We start from the raw sequence: 23,540 nt of genomic DNA, 5'->3' as shown, positions 1-23,540 counted from the left end.
CAGGCAGAAGGCTCCACCTGCCCTGAAGAAAATCGAGGATGAAATCCAAAGTTACAATAATAATAATAATAATAATAATAATAATAATAATAATCTTTATTTTTATATAGCGCTAACATATTCCGCAGCGCTTTACAGTTTGCACACATTTTCATCACTGTCCCCGATGGGGCTCACAATCTAAATACCCTATCAGTATGTCTTTGGAGTGTGGGAGGAAACCGGAGTACCCGGAGGAAACCCACGCAAACACGGGGAGAACATACAAACTCCTTGCAGATGTTGTCCTTGGTGGGATTCGAACCCAGGACCCCAGCGCTGAAAGGCTACAGCGCTAACCACTGAGCCACCGTGCTGCCCCTTTTTTACAAAAAAAAGGTGACATCAAAGTGGCAGAACTAGCTCTATTATTTAAAGCAAATTCGGCCAAGGGCAAAAATGAAACCCAATCATCCTGATCAGCGGAAATAAAACATCTCAAATACGACTCCAAGGTCTGGTTTGTTCTCTCTGTCTGCCCATTGGTCTGAGGGTGAAAAGCAGAGGAGAAGGACAACTGAATTCCCAGCTTGGAACAGAAAGTCCTCCAAAATCTAGACACAAACTGAACTCCTCTGTCAGATACAATGTTCTCAGGAATCCTGTGCAAGCGAACCACCTGTTGCAAAAACAGGGGCACCAACTCAGAGGAAGATGGCAATTTAGGGAGTGGTACAAGATGAACCATCTTAGAGAACCTATCACAAATCACCCAAATAACAGTCATTCTATGAGAGACCGGCATATCAGAGATGAAATCCATTGAAATATGGGTCCATGGCCTCCTGGGGACCGGCAAAGGCATCAACAACCCACTAGAGCAAGAACAAGATTTAGACTGGGAGCAAGTCCCACAGGACTGCACAAAATTCCTGACATCATGAGACAAGGTGGGCCACCAAAAAGAGCGACTCACCAGATCTCTAGTACCAAAAATACCTGGATGACCAGCCAATGCAGAGCAATGAACTTCAGACATCACTCTCTTCTTCCACTGGTCAGGAACATACAACTTTCCACTGGGACAACGCTCAGGTTTGTCCTCCTGGAACTCTTGCAGAGCAAGTCTCATATCGGGCGAGATGGCAGAAAGAACTACCCCTTCGCCTAAGATGGTAGCAGGCTTGGTCACCACAGGAGAATCAGCAAAGAAACTCCTAGAGAGGGCGTCTGCCTTGACATTCTTAGTTCCAGGAAGAAAAGAGACCACAAAATCAAAACGTGTAAAAAAACAAGGCCCACCTAGCCTGTCTAGGGTTCAAGCGTTTAGCCGACTCCAGGTAAATCAAATTCTTGTGGTCATTGAGGACCACGACTTGATGTTTAGCTCCCTCCAACCAATGTCTCCACTCCTCAAATGCCCATTTCATGGCCAACAGTTCCCGATTCCCCACATCATAGTTACGTTCAGATGGAGAGAACTTTCGGGAAAAGAAAGCACAGGGATTCATTTTAGATGTTACAGGATCCTTTTGGGACAAAACAGCTCCTGCACCAATCTCAGAAGCATCCACCTCTTCCTGGAACGGGAGTGAGACATCAGGTTGCCGCAAAACCGGGGCGGAGGTAAATCTTCGCTTCAGCTCCTGAAAGGAAGCAACAGCCTCCGGAGACCAATTCAACACATCAGCACCCTTCTTAGTCAGATCAGTCAATGGCTTGGCAATACTAGAAAATTTTGCTATAAATTTCCGATAAAAATTAGCAAAACCCAAAAACTTCTGGAGGGCCTTCAAAGAAGTGGGCTGAACCCAATCATAAATGGCCTGTACCTTGGCCGGGTCCATTTCAATAGTTGACGGAGACAAAATAAATCCCAAAAATGAAATCCTCTGTACTCCAAAAAGGCATTTCGATCCTTTGACATACAGGGAATTCTCCCTCAAGATCCGGAACACAGTCCGAATATGTTCCACATGAGAATCCCAATCCTTGGAGAAGATCAAAATATCATCCAGATAGATAATCAAAAATTTATCGACAAAGTCTTGGAAAATATCGTTCATGAAGCACTGGAAGACAGAAGGGGCATTAGTGAGCCCAAAAGGCATCACCAGGTACTCAAAATGTCCCTCCGGAGTATTAAACGCCGTCTTCCATTCATCCCCCTGCTTAATGCGGATAAGATTATACGCCCCCCTGAGGTCAAGCTTGGTAAACCAGCCATCCCCTGTAACTCTAGAGAATAGATCCGAAATCAGGGGTAACGGATACTGATATTTAATAGTAATTTTATTGAGGGCACGATAATCAATACAAGGCCTTAAAGAACCATCCTTTTTGGCCACAAAAAAAACCCGGCACCTAAGGGTGAAGAGGATGGTCGAATATGACCCTTCTCCAACGCCTCCTTAATATAGGACCGCATAGCCTCGTGCTCGGGTACAGATAAATTGAAGAGCCGACCCTTGGGAAATTTACACCCCGAGCTTAGTTCAATTGCACAGTCATAACTCCTATGAGGAGGCAAGGACGCAGACTCATTCTCACTAAATACATCATAAAAGTCCACCAAATAGTCAGGAACATCATGCGACTGAGGAGAGGTGGAAAAAACTGGAGCCTCACTAAAGGCACACCGACAACCCCAACTCACCACAGACACAGACTTCCAATCCAAAACTGGATTATGAATTTGCAACCAGGGAAACCCCAGAACAACGGCATCATGCAGACCATGCAACACCAAAAATCTGCAATTTTCTTGATGGTCTGGGGCGACCCGCATGACCACCTGGGTCCAAAACTGAGGTTTATTTTTAGCCAAAGGAGTAGCATCAATCCCCCTCAAAGGGATAGGCGTCTGCAGAGGTGTCATCGGAAATCCACAACGTTTAGCAAAATCCAAGTCCATTAGGTTTAGCGCTGCTCCCGAATCCAGAAAAGCCTTGGCGGAAAATGTGGACAGGGAGCAGATCAGAGTAATTGCCAGAAGAAACTTAGGTTGAACACCACCAACAGAAAACGTGTGTGCAAAGCGTTTCTCTTGTTTAGGACAAACAGAAATAATATGCGAGGCATCTCCACAGAAAAAACACAGCTTATTACGCCTTCTGAACTCCTGACGTTGCGCCTTAGACAAAACTCTATCAAATTGCATAGGTTCAGACGTCTGTTCAACCGGTGGCAGCACTTCTCGTGCAATCCTGCGTTCACGTAAACGCCGATCAACCTGAATGGCTAATGACATAGAATCGTCCAGACCAGAGGGAACAGGAAATCCCACCATAGTATCTTTTACGGCTTCTGACAAACCCTTCCGAAAGAGAGCAGCCAAGGCATTATCATTCCAGGTAGTAAGGACCGCCCACTTTCGGAACTTTTGACAGTACAACTCTGCAGAATCTCGACCCTGGTTTAATGCCAACAGGGTCTTTTCAGCCTGATCAATAGCATTAGGTTCGTCATACAACAACCCCAGAGCTTGAAAGAATGCATTCACATTAGTCAGAATAGGATCATCTGGTTTCAAAGAAAACGCCCAATCCTGGGGATCGCCACGCAGCAAAGAGATGACAATTTTAACCTGCTGCGCGGAGCTCCCTGACGAGTTAGGCTTCAAGGCAAAAAATAATTTACAATTATTTTTGAAACTCAAAAATTTAGATCGATCCCCAAAAAATACATCAGGTGTAGGGATCTTTGGTTCAACAGCATGCGAACGAGCAAGGTAGGCGGAAATTCCCCGCACTTCCGCAGCGAGCTGCTCCACACGATCAGACAGTTGCTTTATCTCCATTGAGAGAAAAAAAAAATTCCCCCTACGGCCTCAGAGATATAGAGGAAAGAATATACACACACTTTTTTTTTTTTTTACACACAATTCTTTCCTGCTATTGAGTACCCTAGGATCTGCGGTATGGCGGGTGATTTCTGTTATGAATGAGTCACCGTAGGAGGCAAAAACAGAAATGCTAGCTAAGTCCAGAAAACCAGAGCAGTTGTCAGCTATCGGATTGCAGACCCCTGATCCTATCACTATGAGACTAACAGTAGCCGTGGGGGGTTCCTACGAAGCCCTGGACCCCTCGATCACAGCCGGAGGATTAAATAGGCCTACAGAAAGAAAGGGGAAATCTAAACTGCCCCAGAGCAGACCCCAAAGCAATAGGCAGCCCCCAACATATAATGACGGTGAAGCAAGATGAAAACACTAACACACACAGAAAGATAGACTGAGCAAAGACGGGGCCCAAACTACCTAGATAGGAAAGGACAGGAAGGCTGCTGTCTGCAATCCGTGAAAAACCCTATAAAAATAAGAGCCAACAGACTGACAATGAAAAAGGCCCTGAAGACGCTAGGCTTCAAAAACGCTATGTCAGTACTCAGGAATATTCTGAAGACCGAGCAACAGGCAAAAGGAGATTCAGCTCACCCCAACAGGGAATGGCAGAATCCAGAAAAGCAAGGAAAACAAAAACAAAACATAAATGCAAACAGGCAAAGCAGAAAACTTAGCTTTAGGGAAGCAGGAATCAGACTGGTGTCCTAGAAGTCCACAGAGAAATCACCCGCAGGGCAGAAGGGCTTATATCCAGTCAGTGACTCCACTCAGCCAGTCATCCTCATTAGTCTCAGGTGCCTGATAATCAGGCTCATTACCTTCCTTTACCAGAATAGGGAGTTCACCAGACCTCAGTGACGAAGGGGAAAATGAACTCACAACAGACATTTCCCCATAAGAGCTTTGAACGTGGGCCCCGGGGAAGTCACCTTGCCAAGGGGGACAGATCTGGCCCGGGTGTACCTACACAAGGGCGAAGTGGTGAGTCAGAAAAAGATGTCTTTATTGCCGATCGAAGGTGCGGGGTGGACCCTGGCAGTCACTGCGGGGCCCGAAGAGAAGCAATCCCCATAGTGGAATGGGCGAATCATCCTTGACCAAATGGAAGTGGATGTGAAGGCTCTTGGCCCTGAGCCTGTGTGGGCGATAGAAGCTATGCTGTGGGAAAATCAGGCTGCATTCGCCCGTCACGCCGAAGATTTTGGCTGTACCGAAGCGATCACACACGAGATACTGACCGGGGACGCTCGTCCAATTCGAGAACGATACCGGCAAATCCCACCCAAGATGTACCAAGAGGTGAAGACATTACTGAGGCAGATGCTAGATTCAGGAGTAGTGCAGAGTAGTCAGAGCCCTTGGGCGGCACCGGTGGTGCTCGTCAAGAAGAAGGATGGGACCATCCGGTTCTGTGTAGATTACAGGAAACTCAATGCCTGCACTGTGCGAGACTCATATCCGTTACCCAACACCCAGGAATCCTTGACAGCATTGGGGAAAGCCAAGTTATTCTCCAACTTGGACCTAGCAAGCGGATACTGGCAAGTGGCCGTGGCCGAGAAAGACAAGGAAAAAACCGCCTTCATCCTCCCTATGGGATTGTTCGAGTTTAACTGGATGGCCTTCGGGCTCTCCAATGCTCCGGGCACGTTTCAACGGCTGATGGAAAAGTGTTTGGGAGACTTAAACTTTGAGACTACCCTGATCTACCTGGATGACATCATTGTGTTCTCTGCCTCGTTCGAAGACCATCTTGCCTGGCTTGGACAGGTACTCGGAAGACTGCGGGCTCATAACCTGAAGGTGAAGCCAAAGAAGTGCCACCTCTTCAGGAGAGAGATCGAGTACCTGGGCCACATAGTGTCACAAGATGGAGTTCTGCCTTCACCGGAAAAAGTGGCTGCTATCCAGAAGTGGCCAGTCCCTCGCACCGTGCGGTAACTCCAGGAATTCCTTGGACTTGCTGGGTACTACCGACGGTTTGTCAAAGATTTCGCAAAGGTGGCGGGTCCTCTGAATGAACTGCTGAGGGGGACCGCCCGAGTGCCGAAGACCCAGTGCATCCCCTGGGACCAGAGGCAAGATGAGGCCTTCCAGGCTATAAAGAATGCTCTTACTTCAGCTCCAATTTTGGCCTACGCAGATTTCGATCAACCGTTCTTGTTGTACACAGTCGGTAACCTTCATGGACTCGGTGCACTACTTTCCCAAATACAGGATGGACATGAGAGAGTCATCGGGTATGCCAGTAGGTTCCTGCGAGACAGTGAAAGAAACCCCCATAATTACAGCCCTTTCCGGTTAGAGCTCCTGGCCCTCGTGTGGATCATGACAGAGAAGTTTACGGGCTTCCTGGCAGGGACCAAGATTCAAGTTTGAACGGACAATAATCCTTTGGCCCACCTTGAGAATGCAAAACTGGGGGCCTTAGAACAATGGTGGGTGGCTCGCCTGGCCAAGTTTGACATTACCATCCATTATCGCTCTGCTACGGAAAATGCAAATGCCGATGGCCTGTCACGAGTGACGGTGGAAACTCCAGTGGGGGATCTCGATGAACAACTCAAAGAGGAAGAAACCCCAGACTTCCGTAAGTTCAAGACCCCAGTGGTTGCGGGTCCAGTCGAGTAGGGAGGCCTGTGCACTACCCCGATCTCTGGGGAGAATCAATGAAGAGTGGGGAAATGTTCAAGATGAAGATGGAGAGCTGAGACAGATGAAATGCTGGGTAGCGCAGAAGCGGGAGCCAGGCAAACAAGAGAGAGATAGTCTGGACGCTGAGATGAAGAGTGTCTTACACCAGTGGGATAGACTGGAGGTGCGGGAATCGGTGCTATATCGCAAGAGGGAACAGCTTAAAGATACTGAAGTAAGGTGGCAGGTGGTCATCCCAGGAGGAATGGCCCAAGAAGTGGCTAAAGATGCCCACGAATTCGGAGCCCACTTCGGGTCCACAAAGACCTACCAGTGATTACAGCGGCACGTGTACTGCCCCCGGTTGGAGTCCGTGGTAGAAGAGGTTTGCCGGCAATGTCGGGTATGCGACCTGATTAAGAGTACTGAACAAAGGGCACCCATCCAGACCATACATACTAAGGAACTGAATCTTACACAAAAATAATGCAAGAAGAAAGAAGGAATAAGCCAAAAAATAATAAAATCTCAATTTTTTATTAGAAAAAATTATTTAAAAATTGTAGTAAAGCAAGGAAATTTCCAAAAAACATGCCAAGGTAAGTGCTTACACCAGGAAAAAATATCTCAATAGCAATGTGATGCAATTTCTACAGAATAAATTTTAGGCTCTCAACAATTATATATTCACGTGGAGCACTCAGTTCCGATCACAAAAAAAAATCAATGATGGCAAAATTTAGTATATACAGTAGTATATTGATTGCAACAAAGTCCATATAATGCATAAAAATTTCTATAGCACCTCACAAAAATATATATATATGTGATGCAAAAAATGCATACAAATAATTAATCACATACAGCACCAGCATATAATACATATAGTCATTACATATAGAATATGATACAAAAAGAGGCTACATGCTGGCTTGTTAAAAAGCAATTAAGGAAGGGGCAAACTAAAGTAGTAATTTGCTTGGTGCATAATTTCCTTCCCAAAATATCCAAAAATATATGCAAATGTGCCCATGCTACTAAAGTGCATATAAGTGATACATAAAAATTGCTAGATACCAATTAAAGAATTAGGTATGTAGGGACAGACTAGTAGTTTGCTTAATGCACAATCTCCTTCCCAAAATATCCAACAATGCTTGCAAATGTGCCCATGTTGCTAAAGTGCAAGTACAGACAATTTGCGGCTATCAGAGAACTTACATGTGTGCAGCCACTGATAATACTGGTGTCCAGGTAACATTTGCACTTTAGCAGCATGGGCATATTTGCAAGTATTGTTGGATATTTTGGGAAGGAGATTGCACACATTATTTCTCTGATAGCCGCAAATTGTCCTGTGTGATCTAGGCTTTAGGCTGGGTTCACACGCAGCGGAACTCTCGCGGAAATTACCGCGAGAATTCCGGAATTCCAGTCCGCGGGAAAATCACATTTTAAATTCCCGTGATTTTCCCGCGGAAAAACTAGCATTTTGCAAGCGTAATTAGCTTGCAGAATTGCTAGCGTTTTCCAAGCAATCTGGAGCATCGCTTGGAGAACTGATTGACAGGTTGGTCACACTCGTCAAACATAGTGTTTGACGAGTGTGACCAACTTTTTACTATTGAGGCCGCCTATGCGGCATCAATAGTAAAAGATAGAATGTAAAAAATAATAATAAAAAAATATCGTTATTCTCACCTTCCGAGCGTGGAGAGAGGCGGGAAGGCTGCGCGGGACGTCGGAAGGTGGGAATAACAATATTTTTTATTTTAGATTCTATTTTTTACAGGGATATGGTACCCAAAGCCCGGAGGACAGTCTCCTCTCCTCCGGACCGCAAATGTTCTGCTTACTTTTCGCATGGTGTGCACAGCCACATGCGGAAAGTAAGCAGAACAATGCATTCCTATGGGTCCTGTTGTACCTGCCAGTAGTCATCTCAATGTCAGTCTGTCCCGCTGCACCTGCCAGAGATCATCTCTACATCAACTGGTCCAGTTTCACTTGCTAGAGCTCATCTCTCCATCAGCCGGTCCCATCTGCATCTGTGGTACCTGTCAGCTTACTCAGCCTCCCTGCCTCTATCAGACATTGCCTCGGGCTGCCCTAGCTACCCATTCATAGGGGTCAGCTGCCATTCACCCAAGGTCAGTCCTCGAGTAGCACCTGGAATACTTCCCTTGTCTCTCCTCGGATCTCGGTGTTGTACGATGCTGTGTATCCATGGTCAGATTGGGTGAGGCTCCTAGTCACGCCCCTCCAGGTCTTCCTTGGGCTTCAGCACAGTGGTTCCACCACTCAGCCCGTTACACCCCCTGTATTTCCATTGACAGATGACCTGAGTGGGGACTTGCTATTTTTGTGGGTTGAGTTGAAGCTTTTATTGGGAACATTTTACATAATGTTTGGGATCACATTTATTTGGCGCTCTACGCTGAGCACTTAAATTGGGGCTTACATCTATATCTCTGAGGGATGTAATTCAGATGAAACCCCCGAGGGAGCCACTAACTATAATGAGGCAGCAGAGTTACTCTGGACTCTGTCTGGCCTCTGTTCAGTGGTGTCCTTCTTTTCATAAGTGCACAAAATTGTGGTTGACCGCGCTTTTATGCACGCCATAAAAGGCAGACACTACCGGATCACAGGTCGGACTGACAGCATCCACAGTGCTTCCATCTGTTTCATTATAGGGAATCTTGTGCCGGGGGTTCCATCTGAATCACGTATTTCAGAGATTTACATGGAAGCCCCGGTGTAAGCGCTCAGCGCCGAGCACAAGATAAATGTGTGCCAAGCCTTACTGTGATCTTTGGGAGGCAGAATAAAAAAATCAAAAGCAGGTGAAGAATCGTTTTTATTTTTTATGCCGTTCCTTGTGCGGTATAAGTGATTAGACAACTTTAATCTTTGAATCGGTGTGATTACAGCGATACCAGATTTATATTGGGTTTTTATGTTTGACTGCTGTCACACACTAAAAGACGCTTTTTATTGCAAAAACTAGTTTTTGCATCACCATGTTTTGAGAGCTATCATTTTTCCACATTTCACCAACAGAGCCATGTGATGGCTTGTTTTTTTGTGGGTTGAGTTGGTGTATTTTTTTGTACAATTTTTGGTCACATAACATTTTTTGATCGCTTTCTACTATGATTTTTGGAAGACAGAATGACCGAAAACCATTAATTCAGGATTTTTTTTTAATGCCATTCCACGTGTGGTAAAATTGATAAGGCAGCTTTATTCTTCAGGTCAGTACAATTAAAGCAATAACTCATTTATATAGTTTTTTATGTTTTGGTACTTTTACACAGTAAGAACTATTTTATAGAAAAAATAATTAATTTTGCATCTCTGTATTCTGAGAGCTATATCTTTTTTAATTTTCCACTGATGGAGCTGAATGGCAGCTTGTTTTTTGGGGTACAAGATGGTGTTTTCATAGATATCATTTGTACTAACTTCTGATGACTTTTCTGTAAAGGACATTTGTGCAGGTGTATCTAAACAGTAGAACAATGTACCACAACTCCAGAGTCTGTTAAATCTTTCTGAAGGTCTTTTGCAGTCAAGCGGAGGTTCTGATTCGCCTCTCTAGCAATTCTAAGCGCAGCTCTCACTGAAATTTTGCTTGCTTTTCCAGACCTTATCTTTACCTCCACTGTTCTTGTTAACTGCCATTTCTTAATTAAACTTCAAACTGTAGAATGGGCAATTTGAAAACATGTTGCTATCTTCTTATAGCCTTCTCCTGCTTTGTGGGCCTTCACCATTTTTATTTAGGTTAGGGGAGGATGGGTTTTCATAAAGCTCAGGAATTTTCATCACCTGGCGTTTCCTAACAATGACAGTGAACAAGCCATAACCCTAACAGGCTAAATAAGGTCTGAAACTTTGGTCAATGTTATCTGAACACACAAATATCCAAAGGTGTCAAAACTTTGTAATTTTTAAAATGTAAAAATGACTATATATTTTTTTAACCAAAATACCTTGGAAATGTGTCATCTTTAACCCCTTCATGACCCAGCCTATTTTGACCTTAATGACCTGGCCATTTTTTGCATTTCTGACCAGTGTCCCTTTATGAGGTAATAACTCAGGAACGCTTAAACGCATCCTAGCGATTCTGAGATTGTATTTTCATGACATATTGGGCTTCATGTTAGTGGTAAACTGAGGTCGATAATTTTTGTGTTTATTTGTGAAAAAAATGGAAATGTGGCGAAAATTTTGAAAATTTCACAATTTTCAAATTTTGAATTTTTATTCTGTTAAACCAGAGAGTTATGTGACACAAAATAGATAACAAGTAACATTTCCCACATGTCTACTTTACATCAGCACAATTTTGGTAGGAAGTTATAAGGGTTAAAAGTTGACCAGCGATTTCTCATTTTTACAACAAAATTTACAAAACCATTTTTTTAGGGACCACCTCACATTTGAAGTCACTTTGAGGGGTCTATATGGCAGAAAATGCCCAAAAGTGACACCATTCTAAAAATTGCACCCCTCAAGCTACTCAAAACTACATTCAGAAAGATTATTAACCCTTCAGGTGCATCACAGGCACTAAAGCAACATAACATGGAAGGAAAAAATGGACATTTTAATTTTTCCAACAAAAATTTTCTTTTAGCATCATTTTTTTCATTTTCACATGGGTAATAGGATAAAATGGATCCTAAAATTTGTTGGGCAATTTCTTCTGAGTACACCGATACCTCATATGTGGTCATAAACCACTGTTTGGGCACACGGCAGGGCTCAGAAGGGAAGGAGCGCCATTTGACTTTTTGAATGGAAAATATGCTGGAATATTTGTCGGTTGCCATGTCGCGTTTGGAAAGTCCCTGTGTGCCTAAACATTGGAGCTCCCCCACAAGTGACCCCATTTTGGAAACTAGACCCTCCAAGGAACTTATCTAGATGCATAATGAGCACTTTGAACCCCCAGATGCTTCACAAATTGATCTGTAGAAAAAAAAGTACTTTTTTTTCACAAAAATTTAGTTTTAGCCTCAGGTTTTTCATTTTCACATGGGCAACAGGGTAAAATGGATCCTAAAATTTGTTGGGAAATTTCTCCTGAGTACACCGATACCTCATATGTGGTCATAAACCACTGTTTGGGCGCACGGCAGGGCTCAGAAGGGAAGGAGCACCATTTGACTTTTTGAATGGAAAATTTGCTGGAATATTTAGCGTTACCATGTCGCATTTGGAGAGTCCCTGTGTGCCTAAATATTGGAGCTCCTCCACAAGTGACCCCATTTTGGAAACTAGACAATCCAGGGAACTTATCTAGATGCATAATGAGCACTTTGAACCCCCAGGTGCTTCACAAATTGATCTGTAGAAAAAAAGTACTTTTTTTTCACAAAAATTTTCTTTTAGACTCAGTTTTTTCATTTTCACATGGGCAACAGGGTAAAATGGATCATAAAATTTGTTGGGCAATTTCTCCTGAGAGCACCAATACCTCATATGTGGGGGTAAACCACTATTTGGGCGCACGGCAGGGCTCAGAAGGGAAGGAGCGCCATTTGACTTTTTGAGTGAAAAATTAGCTCCAATCGTTAACGGACACCATGTCGTGTTTGGAGAGCCCCTGTGTGCCTAAACTTTGGAGCTCCCCCACAAATGTCCCCATTTTGGAAACTAGACCACCCCAAGGAACTTATCTAGATGCATAGTGAGCACTTTGAACCCTCAGGTGCTTCACAGAAGTTTATAACGCAGAGTCGTGAAAATAAAAATATTTTTTTTCCTCAAAAAATGATTTTTTTAGCCCGCTAATTTTTATTTTCACAATTGTAACAGGAGAAATTGGACTCCTAAAGTTGTTGTCCAGTTTCTCCTGAGTACGCTGGTACCCCATATGTGGGGGGACCACTGTTTGGGCACACGTCGGGGCTCGGAAGGGAAGTAGTGACGTTTTGAAATGTCGACTTGATGGAATAGTCTGCGGGCGTCATGTTACGTTTGCAGAGCCCCTGATGCACCTAAACAGTGGAAACCCCCCACAAGTGACCCCATTTTGGAAACTAGACCACCCAAGGAACTAATCTAGATGTGTGGTGAGCAATTTGAACCCTCAAGTTCTTCACAGAAGTTTATAACGCAAAGGCATGAAAATAAAAAATATTTTTTTTCCTCAAAAAATGACTTTTTAGCCCACAATTTTTTATTTTCACAAGGATAGCAGGAGAGATTGGACCCCCAAAAGTTGTTGTCCAGTTTGTCCTGAGTACGCTGGTACCCCATATGTGGGGGGAACCACTGTTTGGGCACACGTCGGGGCTCGGAAGGGAAGTAGTGACGTTTTAAAATGCGGACTTCATGGAATGGTCTGCGGGCGTCATGTTACGTTTGCAGAGCCCCTGATGCGCCTAAACAGTGGAAACCCCCCCACAAGTGACCCCATTTTGGAAACTAGACCACCCAAGGAACTAATCTAGATGTGTGGTGAGCAATTTGAACCCCCAAGTTCTTCACAGAAGTTTAGAACGCAATGGCATGAAAATAAAAAATATTTTTTTCCTCAAAAAATGATTTTTTAGCCCACAATTTTTTATTTTCACAAGGGTAACAGGAGAGACTGGACCCCAAAAGTTGTTGTCCAGTTTGTCCTGAGTACGCTGGTACCCCATATGTGGGGGGAACCACTGTTTGGGCACACGTCGGGGCTCGGAAGGGAAGTAGTTTACGTTTGCAGAGCCCCTGATGTGCCTAAACAGTAGAAACCCCCCACAAGTGACCCCATTTTGGAAACAACACCCCCAAGGAACTTATCTAGATGTCTGGTGAGCACTTCGAACCCTCAAGTGCTTCACAGAAGTTTATAACGCAGAGCCATGAAAATTAAAAATCATTTTTTTCCACAAAAATAATTATTTTAGCCCCCAATTTTTTATTTTCCCAAGGGTAACAGGAGAAATTAGACCCCAAAAATTGTTGTTCAATTTTTCCTGAGTACGCTGATACCTCATATGTGGGGGTAAACCACTGTTTGGGCACACGTCGGGGCTCGGAATGGAGGGAGCACTGTTTGACTTTTTAAACGCAAAATTGGCTGGAATAAATGGTGGTGCCATGTCGCGTTTGGAGACCCCCCTGATGTGCCTAAACAGTGGAAACCCCTCAATTCTAACTCCAACCCTAACCCCAACACACCCCTAACCCTAATCCCAACTCTAACCCTAACTACAAGCCTAACCCTAATCCCAACCCCAACCCACCCCTAACCCTAATCTTAACCCAATCACAACCCTAACCCTAATTCCAACCCTAACCCTAATTCCAACCCTAACCCTAATTCCAACCCTAACCCTAATTCCAACCCTAACCCTAATTCCAACCCTAACCCTAATTCCAGCCCTAACCCTAATTCCAGCCCTAACCCTAATTCCAGCCCTAACCCTAATTCCAGCCCTAACCCTAATTCCAGCCCTAACCCTAATTCCAGCCCTAACCCTAATTCCAGCCCTAACCCTAATTCCAGCCCTAACCCTAATTCCAGCCCTAACCCTAATTCCAGCCCTAACCCTAATTCCAGCCCTAACCCTAATTCCAGCCCTAACCCTAATTCCAGCCCTAACCCTAATTCCAGCCCTAACCCTAATTCCAGCCCTAACCCTAATTCCAACCCTAACCCTAATTCCAACCCTAACCCTAATTCCAGCCCTTACCCTAACTCCAGCCCTAACCCTAATTCCAACCCTAGCCCTAATTCCAACCCTAAACCTCATTCCATCCCTAACTCTAATTCTAACCCTAACCCTCATTCCAACCCTAACCCTAATGGAAAACTAAAAATATTTTCTTTATTTTATTATATGTCCCTACCTATGGGGGTGATAAAGGGGGGGTTTATTTACTTTTTTTCTTATTTTGATCAAAATAAATGAATGAATCTGCAGCCGGTGCACTGCGCATGCGCCCGCCATTTTCCAAGTTGGCGGCACCCATGACGCAAGACACCGGGACGGCCAGAGGGACAGGAGGTACCGGGGCCGTGGGGGGGGGATCGGAAGGCTGGGGGGAGCGGAGGGCAGGGGGAGGGGTCCGACCTGATGATGACTGCAGTGTCCGATCGCTGCCGTCAGTCGGTGGCGGCAGCCGATCGGCGCCATCAGTCGGTGGGTGAGGGGTCTGATTGCTGTCTCCAGCCATGGCCGATGCTATTGCAGCATCGGCCATGGACCGATTGTAATATTTCACCAAATTTAATTGGTGAAATATTACAATCGTACTGCGCATTTTCAAAGATGGCGGCGCCCATGCAGGAGGGAAGCGGGACACCGGGAGCCGGAGCGGGACGTGACAGGTACCGGTGAGGGTGAGGGGGGATCGGACTGTGGGGGGGGATCAGAGGAAAGGGGAGCGGGGGCAGATCATGACAGCAGCGGCCCATCGCTGCTGTCAATCCATGGCGGGGGCCGATCGCCCCCGCCAGCCGGTGTAGGGGGGTTAAATTAGTGTCTCCAGCCATGTCCGATGCTACTGCAGCATCGGCCATGGCTGGATTGTAATATTTCATCAAATTTCATTGATGAAATATTACTATCGCTCTGATTGGTTGTTGAAAGTGAAACAGCCAATCAAAGCGATCGTAGCCACGTGGGGGCTAAGCCACCCCCTGTGGTGAAGCATAAAGGGTCCTTTGTGTGTGGGCCGGGTGACCTTTCATTGACCCCGGTCACCCGACCCACAGGAGCGCTATTTATAGCATGACGAATACGGGGGTGCCATGGGTCGTTTGGGCACGACTTTTCATGACGCCTACGTAGGCGTCATGGGTCGGGAAGGGATTAACTTTAGGCCTTTTAGAGATCATTTCATCTTCATCTTGCTTAACTTTTCACAATACATGCCACTGTATATACAGGCGCTTTTCACGAAATTAGAATATCATCAAAAAGTTAATTTATTTCAGTCCTTCAACACAGACAAGATAAAGTCTGCTGTCAATGCAACCTGGGCTTCCTTAACTCCTCAGCAGTGCCGCAGGCTTATCGCCTCCATGCCACGCCGCATTGATGCAGTAATTGATGCCAAAGGAGCCCCGACCAAGTATTGAGTGCATTTACTGAACATACATCTCAGTAGGCCAACATTTCAGATTTTAAAATCATTTTTCAAGCTGGTGTTTTAAAATATTCTAATTTACTGAGATCATGACTTTTGGGTTTTCATTGTCTGTAAGCCATAATCATAGTAACATTAACAGAAATAAACACGTGAAATAGATCACTCTGTTTGTAATGACTCTATACAGTATATGAGTTTCACTTTTTGTATTGAAGAACTGAAATAAATTAATTTTTTGATGATATTCTAATTAGTGAGAAGCAACTGTAATTTTTTGTAATTCTTTTCCAAATAATGGTATATATCTGAACACTGAATATGTCTGGACTCCACATTCATCAAACTGGAAACATGTCTGAAAAGAGCAGCTGTATTTACCAATGCCAGGTAGGAAAACTATTGCAAAACAGGATGCAGCCTGCATGATAAAGGTGGAGGCAGCACAGGTGCAATATACTGATGAAAACAACCAGTCACATGCCTAAAATTCATGGAGACAGTGGTCACCCAGTATTATGAAAGCACATGGATAAAGTTTGTATAGGGTGCCAATCACACAGATGTAGTGCACAGTGCCTGGCTTACAGCCAATTAATGATGCCCATACGATTAGAACAAGCTGCCAAGCACTATATAAGGCTTCATTCAAATGTCTATGTTTAACCCCTTAACGACCGCCGATACGCCTTTTAACGGCGGTAATTAAGGGTACTAAAACCACAGCGCCGTTAATTCACGGCGCTGTGATTTAAGTGAATAGCGCCCCCAGTGTCGGTTTTTACCGACCCCCGCTTTTGCGATCGCCGTTATTAACCCTATAACGGCGACCGCAAAAAAAAAAGCCGCGATTTTACATTTAATTTCTCTCTCCTCTGATGTGATCGCACATCAGAGGAGAGAGAAATAGGGTCCCCGATCCCCCCCCCCCCCGGTACCTCTCCGTGGCCCTCCGTCCCCTCCCGGTGGTCCCACGTCCCGCCGGCATCCTCCGATGGGCGCCGCCATCTAGAAAATGGCGGGCGCATGCGCAATGCGCCCGCCGGGAATCTGCCGCCTCCGGCTGGCAGATTCCATTCAGAATTTTGATCACTATGATAAACGATCATAGTGATCAAAATAAAAAAAATAGTACATAACCCACCCGTTTATCACTCCCTTATATAGGCCAATATAATGAAATAAAGAAAATATTTTTTTTTTCAGCTTTCCATTAGGGTTAGGGGTAGGGTTAGGGCTAGGGTTGGGGTACGGTTAGGGTTAGGGTTGGGCTAGGGTTAGGGTTGGGCTAGGGTTAGGGTTGGGCTAGGGTTAGGGTTGGGCTAGGGTTAGGGTTAGGGCTAGGGTTAGGGTTGTGCTAGGGCTAGAGCTGGGCTAGGGTTAGGGCTCGGGTCACGACTAGGGTTAGAATTAGGGTTAGGGCGAACTAGAATTAGGGTTAGAATTAGGATTAGGGTTGGGATTAGGGTTAGGGTTAGGGGTGTGTTGGGGTTAGGGTTGGAGCAAGAATTGAGGGGTTTCCACTATTTGCCAACTTTGGGGGTCTAAAAATTGGGGTCTAAAAAATCACTTTTGTGGAAATAAAAAAAGACTTTTTATTTTCACGGCTCTGCGTTTATAAACTTTTGTGAAGCGCTTGGGGGTTCAAAGTGCTCACCACACATCTAGATAAGTTCTTTAGGGGGTCTAATTTCCAAAATGGGGTCACTTGTGGGGGGTTTCCACTGTTTAGGCCCATCAGGGGCTCTGCAAGCGCAACATGATGCCCGCAGACCATTCCATCAAAGTCTGCATTCCAAAATGGCACTCCTTCCCTTCCGAGCTCTCCCATGCGCCCAAACAGTGGTTCCCCCCCCACATATGGGGTATCGGCGTACTCAGGACAAATCGCATAACAACTGTGCGGGTATGATTTCTCCTGTTACCCTTGTAGAAATAAAAATTTGGGGGCGAAAAGATCATTTTTGTGGAAAAAAATAGATTTCTTATTTTCACGGCTCTACGTTATAAACTTCTGTGAAGCCCTTGGGGGTTCAAAGTGCTCACCACACATCTAGATAAGTTCCTTAATGGGTCTAGTTTCCAAAATGGGGTCACTTGTTGGAGGTTTCAACTGTTTAGGCACATTAAGGGCACTCCAAACGCAACATGGCATCCGATCTCAATTCCAGCCAATTCTGCGTTGAAAAAGTCAAACGGCGCTCCATCCCTTGCGAGCTCTGCCGTGTGCTGAAAAAGTGGTTTACCCCCACATATAGGGTATCAGCGTATTCAGGAGAAATTGTACAACAAATTTTGTGGTTGATTTTCTCTTTTAACACTTGTGAAAATAAAAAAAATTGGTTTGGAAGTAAATTTTTTGCAAAAAAAAGTTAAATGTTAATTTTTTCCTTCCACATTGCTTTAGTTCCTGTGAAGCACTTAAAGGGTTAATAAACTTCTTGAATGTGGTTTTGAGCACCTTGAGGGGTCTAGTGTTTAGAATGGTGCCACTTTTGGGTATTTTCTGTCATGTACACCCCTCAAAATGACTTTAAATATGATGTGGTCCCTAAAAAAAATGGTTTTGTAAATTTTGTTGTAAAAATGAGAAATCGCTGGTCAACTTTTAACCCTTCTAACTTCCTAACAAAAAAAAATTTTGCTTACAAAAATTGTGCTGATGTAAAGTAGACATGTGAGAAATGTTATTTATTAAGAAATTTGTGTGACACATCTCTCTGATTTGAGGGCATAAAAATTTAAAGTTTTAAAATTGCAAAATTTTCAAAATTTTCGCCATATTTCCATTTTTTTCATAAATAAACACAAGACTTATCGAAGAAATTTTACCACTAACACGAAGTACAATATGTCACGAAAAAACAATCTTAGAATCAGCGGGATCCATTAAAGCGTTCCAGAGTTATAACCTCATAAAGGGACAGTGGTCAGAATTGTAAAAATTGGCCTGGTCATTAAGCTGCAAACTGGCTCTGTCGCTAAGGGGTTAAACACATGAAAACTTACATGAAAAAATGGTACTGGCGTCAATCTTTTTTTTTGCATCAGGGTGTCATCAGTGTGTCTGTTGTTAACATCAGTGTTTTTCCAGTATGGATAAGTAAATAAATTACAAAGACTTAAAGGCATGTCACACTAAGCGATATCGGTAGCTATAACTTGTGACATTATAGCGATATTGCTAGCGATATCGCTGTGTGTGATACTTACCTACAACCCGCTCCCCCGCTGGTTATCGCTGATCGCGCGAGAACAGGCTGGACTGTTTCTCGTCGTCAGCTTCCTGCGGCGCTTCCTGCTGTGACGACGAGTGACGCGTGGAGCCGGGCGGGAGGACGCAGGATCGCCTGGTGTGACAGGTAAGTAGCGACCCCCGTCCCCAGCGATGTCGCTAGTGAGATCTGCCTGTATGGCAGCTCACTAGCGACCACTTAGCGATATACCAGCGATCCTGACCGCGTCATATCGCTGGTCGGGATCGCTGGTACATCGCTAAGTGTGACAGTACCTTTAAAGACTTATTGGAGTTTTGTAATTTATTGTTCCCATTGGCAATATATTTTGATACCACTAGAGGGAAATATTTCCCAACAGTCATTCTTGAATGTACTCTATCCTAATTAGCTTTCGCTTCCGAATATTTGTGTCTATTTTGTTTGTTAAATTTATAAAATCAATAAAAATTACATTTATAAAAAAAGACCTAGTGGCCATAGATAGTGAATGAAGTAAGTACAAGCCATATTAAATGTCATATCATGCGCAAAAAGAGAAAGCAAAATAATAGGCACATGAAAGTTCAGTAAAATAAATGAGATAGACCTGGATGACAATAGTGTGAAATCCCAATGCGCATTTTGCGTTTAGCTTCTTCTTGGGGGGTTAGTCATGAAGCTACCATCATTTTATAGACAATCATCTTGTACATCTACATAAATGCGACTTGCAACTATTTAGCATATGATTAGTTATGCACATTCTTGCCATGTCACTGCATTGTTGCTGTTTTGCTCCTGGTGGTGGAAAAATATTTTTCTTCCTGAATGCTACAAAATACAACCTGATCTCATGTTCCCTATTAGCTCATTGTATTACTAGGTTGTTTCCCAAGTGAAACGTCACTGGTTTGAATCGAGGAGCAGCCATGAAGAAGATTTCCCAAGAAAAGAAAAATGTCATCATCTAGCTCATTGATGACGGTCTCTTGGCCAAGAAAATTGCCAAACTGTATCATGTAATAACCTCCCTCTCCAACATCACTGAAGGAGAGCTTACGCACCTCCTTTCCAAATCACACCTCACCACCTGTGCACTTGACCCCATCCCTTCCCACCTGCTCCCCACCTCACTCACGCTCATCCCAGCCCTAACCCATCTCTTCAACCTATTGCTATCTTCTGGTACTTTCCCCTCTGCCTTCAAACATGCCACCACCACACCCATCCTCAAAAAAACTTACCCTGACCCAACTGCTATGCCCAGCTATCGCCCCATATTACTTCTCCCGTTTGCTTCCAAACTCCTTGAGCAGCATGTCCATGCTCAACTTTCCTCCCACCTCTCATCTAACTCTCTCCTTGACAACCTCAAATCTGGCTTCTGAACCCCACGACTCCACCGAAACAGCCCTAACCAAAATTACTAATGACTTACTCACAGCCAAAGCTAACAGACAGTTCTCCATCCTCCTTCTCGACCTGTCCTCTGCCTTCAAGACAGTCGATCACTGCCTACTGCTACAGATTCTTTCTTCCCTTAGCATCAAAGACCTTGCCCTGTCCTGGATTGCCTCATAACTTTCCGACTGCACATTTAGAGTCTCCCACTCACACGCTACCTCCTCATCCTGCCCTCTCTCTGTTGGAGTCCCTCAAGGCTCTGTCCTGGGGCCCCTACATTTTTCCATCTATACCCTTGGCCTAGTACAACTCATAAAGTCCCATGGCTTCCAGTACCACCTGTATGCGGATGAGACTCAGATCTACTGTACCTCTCTGACCTAGATGTCACCTCTCTGCTGTCCAAAGTCCCAGAGTGTCTATCAGTGATATCCTCCTTCTTCACCTCTGGCTTCCTAAAACTCAATGTAGGCAAAACCAAACTCATCATCTTTCCTCCATCTCGTGTACCTCCCGTACCCGACCTATCTATTATGGTAAATGGCATCACGCTCTCTCCCACACCTGAAATCCGCTGCCTTGGAGTAACTCTCGACTATGCCCTGTCCTTAAAACCACATGTCCAAACTCTTGCCACCTCCTGTCGTCTCCAACTCAAAAATATTTATAGAATCCATCCCTTCCTCAGCCCTCAATCTACTAAAACTCTAAAAACTCTAAAACTCTTGGCATGCCCTCATCACCTCCTGCCTTGATTACTGCAACACCCTCCTCTGTGGCCTCCCCGCTAACTCTCTTGCACCACTCCAGTCTGTCCTCAACTCTGCTGCTGGACTAGTCCACCTCTCTCCTTGCTACTCCCTTGTTTCGCCCCTCTGCCAATCCTTCCACTGGCTCCAATTCCCCAATGAATCCAGTTCAAACTATTAACATTGACCTACAAAGCCATCCACAACCTGTCCCCTCCCTATATCTCTGAACTAATCTCCCAATATCTTCCCTCACGTAATCTTCGAACCTCCGAAGACCTCCTACTCTCCTCCATACTTATTCGTTCCTCACCCAACCGCCTCCAAGATTTCTTTCGAATATCCCCCATCCATCCGTTTATTCACCACCCTCGGATCCTTCAGACAGAACCTGAAAACCCATCTCTTCAGGAAAGCTTACAGCCTTTTCTATAAGTTTGTATGTAACTCCTTCTCATATACAGCACCATGGAATTCATGGTGCTATATAAATAATAATAATGTAAGTGCCATGATAGTCCATCCCTCCATTTAGAAGCCAAAAGGTGGACATCTAGGCAAAATATCAGAGTCAACATGTATGCTTCATAATAGTGAGATCACAAAAGACGTTACAACCATTAAGTGTTGCACGTTACACAAGTCTGGAATGATGGCCCGAAAAAAGTGGAAGAAGCCTTAATTTCAATATTATCATAAGAAGCGTTGGTTCAAATTTGTAAACAAGTACAAAAAGTAGATATTTAAAAATTTGAAATGGGTGATTTGGAGCGATGACATGAAAGCCAATAGACTAGGCTCTGATAGGTGCAAATGGGTCTGACAGAAACAAGGGAAAAAGGGGACAAAGGATTGAGAAATTAAAGGAAATGTCAAGTTCGGTGGATGAAGCCTCATGATATGGGGCTGTTTCACAGCCAAAGGCATTGGATACTCAACCAGGATTGATAGTGGGCTCAATACTGAGCTATTAGTGAGTATCCTACAAGATGGGTTAGTTCGTACACTCAAATACTATGGGTATGAAAGTACGACATAGTGTTCCAGCACGACCACAACACGAAGAAGTGGTTCAATGACAATGAAGTAAAGGTGCTGTATTGGCCCCAACAGTCCCCAGACATCAACCCAATCACTTGTGGGTAGAATTGAAGGAAAATCTGTATACAAACCCAAGTGAGTCGACCAGTATGCACCAACTTTGGAAACGTGTAGAAGAGCCTTGGGGTCAGATTTTGGTCGACACATATTGGAATCTGATTGTCCAGAAGGATTCAGGCAGTGTAGAAAGCCAAAGGAGGATTTACAAAATGCTAACAAAATAATAAAAAATAAAAATTTAGATCTTTAAAAACAAAAACAGTAACAATGCAGTGACATGACAAGAATTTGCATAATTAATAATATACTAAATATCTGCAAGTCAAATTTATGTGTGAGATAGCCAAGATGATTGTCTATAAAATGATGGTAGTCTCACGCAATTGTCCCCCATGAGTGATAGGTGTGAGTGAATACTCTTCAATATTTTGCACCTGTGCCGCCTCCGCCTTTATCATGGGGCCTGCTACATCCTGTAGTTCATTAATATTGTAATCTGGTTTTGGTAAATACAGCTGCCATTTTTCATGCTGTTCTTTCAATTTTACATCCTTTTAATTAATTGTAGCCTCTAACTAGAGTAACAGTTCTTAAATTATTAATTAGTGTGTCTCTTAATAAATTAGACACATCCTCAGAAAGCAGCCCCATTTATTAAGTTTGGTGTGCAAAGTGGTAGTCTTAAAAATTCAGGCCCATAAGGATTTGTTCACTTGACAATTCTAGTTTTAACTTCCAATTCATACATGATGTACTACATTTAGCATATTATAAAACCTAACAGGAAGATGAGAAAGAACAAGGAAGGCAGGAGACAGATTTATTTATTTGAAGTCTTATTTACTTTCTGGACCTGGCTACTGTAACAGATGTACCTTAAAGGGGTAGTCCACTGCAGACTAATCCATGCTTGAATGCTAAAGTGTCCATAATAAAATATAAATATATATATATATATATATATATATATATATATTCGCTCACTTTCTGGACTGGCACCATTCCAGTGATGTTTATGATTGGCTGCAGGGGTCCTGTGACATAATATCATGCGATTGCCTGGAGACACAGCGCTGACATTGCTAGCAGAAAACCCCATTAAAAAGCTGTTTGAAAATCTTTTCTTTATGTAGCATTAGAACCACACATCTACTGATCACTGTCTCTGTTATTTCAGGTTTTGAACTGGGTCCTCAGCCTCACGGGGTCGTCAGAAGTGACATATTGCAGAATATGAAGGCACTTGTTAAAGTAACTTTGGACTTTATCAACTTATTGAATCAAGGTACTGATAAGGAAAGGCAGAAACCTGTCAGAATTACAAAATATGATACTTTTAGGCTACATTAGGCTACATTCACTGTTTGTGGCAGCAGTGGGGTTTTTTTGCCGTGACTACAACAAAAACTGAACTTTTGCCATGATCTTGGAAAATTGTGGCAAAAAAGTTTTGGTTTTGCATCAACTGCAGCCTAATAATAATAATAATAATAATAATAATAATAAGTG

The 23,540-nt window shown here is 43.9% G+C and overlaps 1 protein-coding gene across 1 annotated transcript in view; it reads left to right on the top strand.

The window, feature by feature from the left end:
- The window catches only part of ACY3 (aminoacylase 3), a 190,768-nt gene that overhangs the window by 93,671 nt on the left and 73,557 nt on the right, over positions 1 to 23,540 (top strand). The window contains exon 4 of the mRNA XM_073563400.1: positions 23,209 to 23,316. Within this exon, the coding sequence (XP_073419501.1) occupies positions 23,209 to 23,316 (108 nt within the window). The remainder of the gene's footprint in view (positions 1 to 23,208; positions 23,317 to 23,540) is intronic.

This window comes from Dendrobates tinctorius, unplaced genomic scaffold (genome assembly GCF_039654945.1).
Source record: "Dendrobates tinctorius isolate UK_male_01 unplaced genomic scaffold, ASM3965494v1 ptg000387l, whole genome shotgun sequence".
NCBI lineage: Eukaryota > Metazoa > Chordata > Amphibia > Anura > Dendrobatidae > Dendrobates > Dendrobates tinctorius.
This window is presented reverse-complemented; position numbering and strand designations above follow the sequence as displayed.